Source organism: Lepidochelys kempii, chromosome 4 (assembly GCF_965140285.1).
Source record: "Lepidochelys kempii isolate rLepKem1 chromosome 4, rLepKem1.hap1, whole genome shotgun sequence".
Taxonomy (NCBI): Eukaryota; Metazoa; Chordata; order Testudines; family Cheloniidae; genus Lepidochelys; species Lepidochelys kempii.
In genome coordinates, this window is record NC_136383.1 from 129,324,932 (window position 1) to 129,328,493 (window position 3,562).

General features: G+C 46.1%; 1 gene segment (V, D, J or C); it reads right to left on the bottom strand.

Annotated features, from left to right (window-relative positions):
• Positions 1 to 2,093: 2,093 nt before the first annotated feature.
• Positions 2,094 to 2,716, bottom strand: LOC140910997 (immunoglobulin kappa variable 1D-33-like). The segment is given in 2 exon segments: positions 2,094 to 2,470; positions 2,668 to 2,716. Coding segments are annotated over 2 exon segments (426 nt in total).
• Between the last annotated feature and the right edge of the window lie 846 nt (positions 2,717 to 3,562).

Below are 3,562 nucleotides of genomic sequence, written 5' to 3' on the forward strand. Positions count from 1 at the left end.
AGTGTAGTCACTCATTCATTCTCCTTCCTTTACCAGTGAATGCGGAGTGCAAACAGCCTGTTTGACCTGAAATCTTCAGCTCTGCAATGTTGTGTCATAATACAGCCATCTACTGGCCAATGGCAGAGTTGTCCCCAGAATTTAGGGCATGAATAGCCTGCACAAGCCCATGTCGTCGCGCTCCCCAGGGAGTGTGGTGCTACACGGCCTGATGCTTCCTTCCCTCCTCGAATCTGTGTCCCCTTTTCACCCCCCAGTCACATGTTCCAAGCTGTGCTTGATGTTGTGGAGCCAGTTTTCAAACATGAGGCCTTTCAGATTATGGCAGTACGGCCGGGCCTGGCGATATTTACACTACGGCCAGAGTTCAGGTTCGTTCAGCATTTGATCCTCTGTGTGAACACTGTAATGCTGAGGAGACCTGTGTAGTGTACAGATAGCACATGGGCCTTATTAAGGAAGGATGGGCTTGTTATTAAAGTACTGAATCGGTGGTTAAGAGATAAATGTTCAGTTCCTGGTTCTGCCGTAGTCTCCCGCAGACACGGGACAAGTCTTTAACCTTTCTGTGTCTCAGTTCCCCATTTGTTACATGGGGAACCCAGACCACGCAGTGAATAGTTTTAGGCTTTGTGTCAAGACTATCGTTAGGGCCCTACCAAATTCATGGCCATGAAAAACGTGCCATGGACTGTGAAATCTTGTCTTTTGTGTAATTTTACCCTATACTATACAGATTTCATGGGGGAAACCAGCGTTTCTGAAACTGGGGGTCCTGACCCAAAAGGGCACTAAAGGGGGGTTGCAAGGTTATTGTAGGGAGGTCATGGTATTGCCACCCTTACTTCTGCGCTGCTGCCTTCCGAGCTGGGCAGCCGGAGAGCGGTGGCTGCTGGCCGAGGGCCCAGCTCTGCAGGCAGCAGCGGAGAAGTAAGGGTCACAATACCATATCATGCTGTCCTTAATTCTGCCCTGCTGCGGCTGGCGGCGGCGCTGCCTTCAGACCTGGGCGCCCAGCCAGCGGCTGCCGCTCTCCAGCGGCCCAGCTCTGAAGGCAACGCCGCCGCCAGCAGCAGCAGCACAGAAATAAGGGTAGCAGTATCGCAACCCCCGTACAATAACCTTGCGACAACCCCATTTTGGGTCAGGACCCCTACAATTACAACACTGTGAAATTTCAGATTTAAATAGCCAAAATCATCACATTTACAATTTTTAAAATCCTATGACCAAACTGTGACGCAAACTGGCTGGTGTATTCTGCCTTCTTTGGTGTACAAGTAAAAGAACATACTAGGTAGGTAGCCGGTGTTATTCAGGAGATTAGACGAGATCATCATGGTGATCCCTTCTGGTCTTAAAAAATCTATTATTTGAAATAGCATAAAATGAAGACATAAGGGAGATATTACCTATCTGCATAGCATTAGTACTGTTATACAGTGGCATTCTCTTTGGGTTTGTGTTAGTGCTCATGTGTGACATTTTTAGAGAGAGAGAAAGTGTGTGTGTGTGGGGGGGTTGTTTGGGTGCCTTAGTAGTACTTTTTTTTTTTTTTTAACTTTCAAGTCTTTAGGATATTTTTTAAAGTACAAGTGTAATTCATTCTGAATTTCCTTGGTTTTACAATGCTTGGTTTTGGGATAAGTACAACATCCTTGTAATGTTGTTACTCTTAGAGTTAAGGTTGTCAGTACTTCTCAACAACTTATCTGAATGTAGTTCTTGTCTGGGAATTTCTATGTTCATTTTTATAAATATAAAAATAATAAGATGGTGCTAATGTGGAGAGTATATTTTGGAATTTTAGGATAAAATCCATTACAGGGATGTTGTCATTATCTAAATTCCAAGCATCATAAATCCAGAAAATTCACAAAGAAGACTGAATTTCTAAAAGCGATGGAACTCATTAGAAATACCATTGTGAGATTTCAGCAATGACCCTCAGCTCTTGCTAGAACAAACTTCCCTGCATAGCTAAGCTCTCAGGACAGCAATACAGTGCTAGAGTTTTAGGTTATGTAAGGGGATGGGAGAACTTTTCCTTCTCCTTGTCTTTTGGCGGAACATTTGAAAATGTAACCATTGTGCTAGTTGTGCGTACTAGTGTCTCCTATGCTGCATGCTTCATAGAGCAGGGAGGTTTTTGTATTGGTCTGTATCACTGTGAGAGGGAAGCTGTCATACTGCTGACAGTAATAATCTCCAGCATCATCAGCTTCCACCCTGCTGACTGTGAATGTGTAGTCAGTGCCCGACCCCCTGCCAGTGAACCGGTCTGGGATGCCCGTAGGACGGTTGCTGGTGTAATAGATAAGAAGCTTGGGAGCCTGTCCAGGTTTCTGTTGGTACCAAGCGATGTAGTTGCTAATGCTTGCGCTGGCTTTGCATTTGATAGTGACGGTCTCTCCCACAGACACGGAGAGAGATTCTGGAGTCTGAGTCATGGCAATCTGCCCGCTGGAACCTGGAGAGAGAAATAAAAATTGATGGGGTTGGGGATGGGTAAATGGGACATTAAAAAGCTTTACACTGAAACACTTGTAAACTCAAGAGTAGAAGTGGATTAGAAAATATACCAGGAATTAGTATTTCACTGCCACTGCCATTTTGGATGGTTTGTCTCACTCCGTATTAACTCCTTGAACATTGCCCGTTTCTTACCCTGAATCCAGAAGAGCAGCAGCCAGAGAAGGGGAGTCTTCGAGATCATCTTGCTTCTGTGTGGCTGGAGATGCTTGTCAGTGAAGCATGTAGTAGAAATGGAACCACTTATGTGTTCAGCAGCTCAGGGAAGGACCATCAGCCACGTGTGAATATGCAAAGAGAGCTCAATTATGTAAATGACTAAATGTTAATGCCAGGAAGGAGCTTTGAGCTATCAGATTGATGATTTCAGGCTGTCATTGGCTGCATTAACTCTAACATATTTGCATGGTTCAGACGGTAAAGCAGCCAGAGTTAGCTTGACAAGCACAGGGGGTAACAATGGCTGTTTGATTAATGATGAGTGACGGAGTGAGCGGCAGGCTGAAACACAAGTAAGAAGAGCTAAAATCGTTCAGTCATTGACTGGGGGCGGGGGATGTTACATCCAGTCAGCTGAGTTTGTTTGAATGTATTCATTTTATAACACTTTTCCCTTTTATGTAAGGGCCAGGTTTTTAAGGAAGCGGAGCTACCAGGGGCTCTGTGTGTCTCTGCAGCAGCAGCAGTGGCTGCAGGCATTTTGCGCTTCCAGAATGATGGCTGTTCTTGAAGGGTGAACATCGGCAGGATGAAAATGAGGTCTGGGAAGAGCTCACCCAAGGTCTGAGCATGCTCAGATATTGGGTGTGTGCACAGCACTGAAAAGTTGAAAAGTGGCATCCGTGTGCCAGGTTCCATCACGGCCCATTGTGTCAGTGCCCCTATTCCCTTGCCCACTATCACCTGGAAGGTGCCCAAGCCTGAGAGCCGCAGGGGGTTGTGTGAACAGAGCAGGGGAACCTCCAGACCTCTCTCCCTTCAGCCTTGTTTACCCTGCCCCACCAGCTGCTGCCTGTATTGGGTAGGTGTG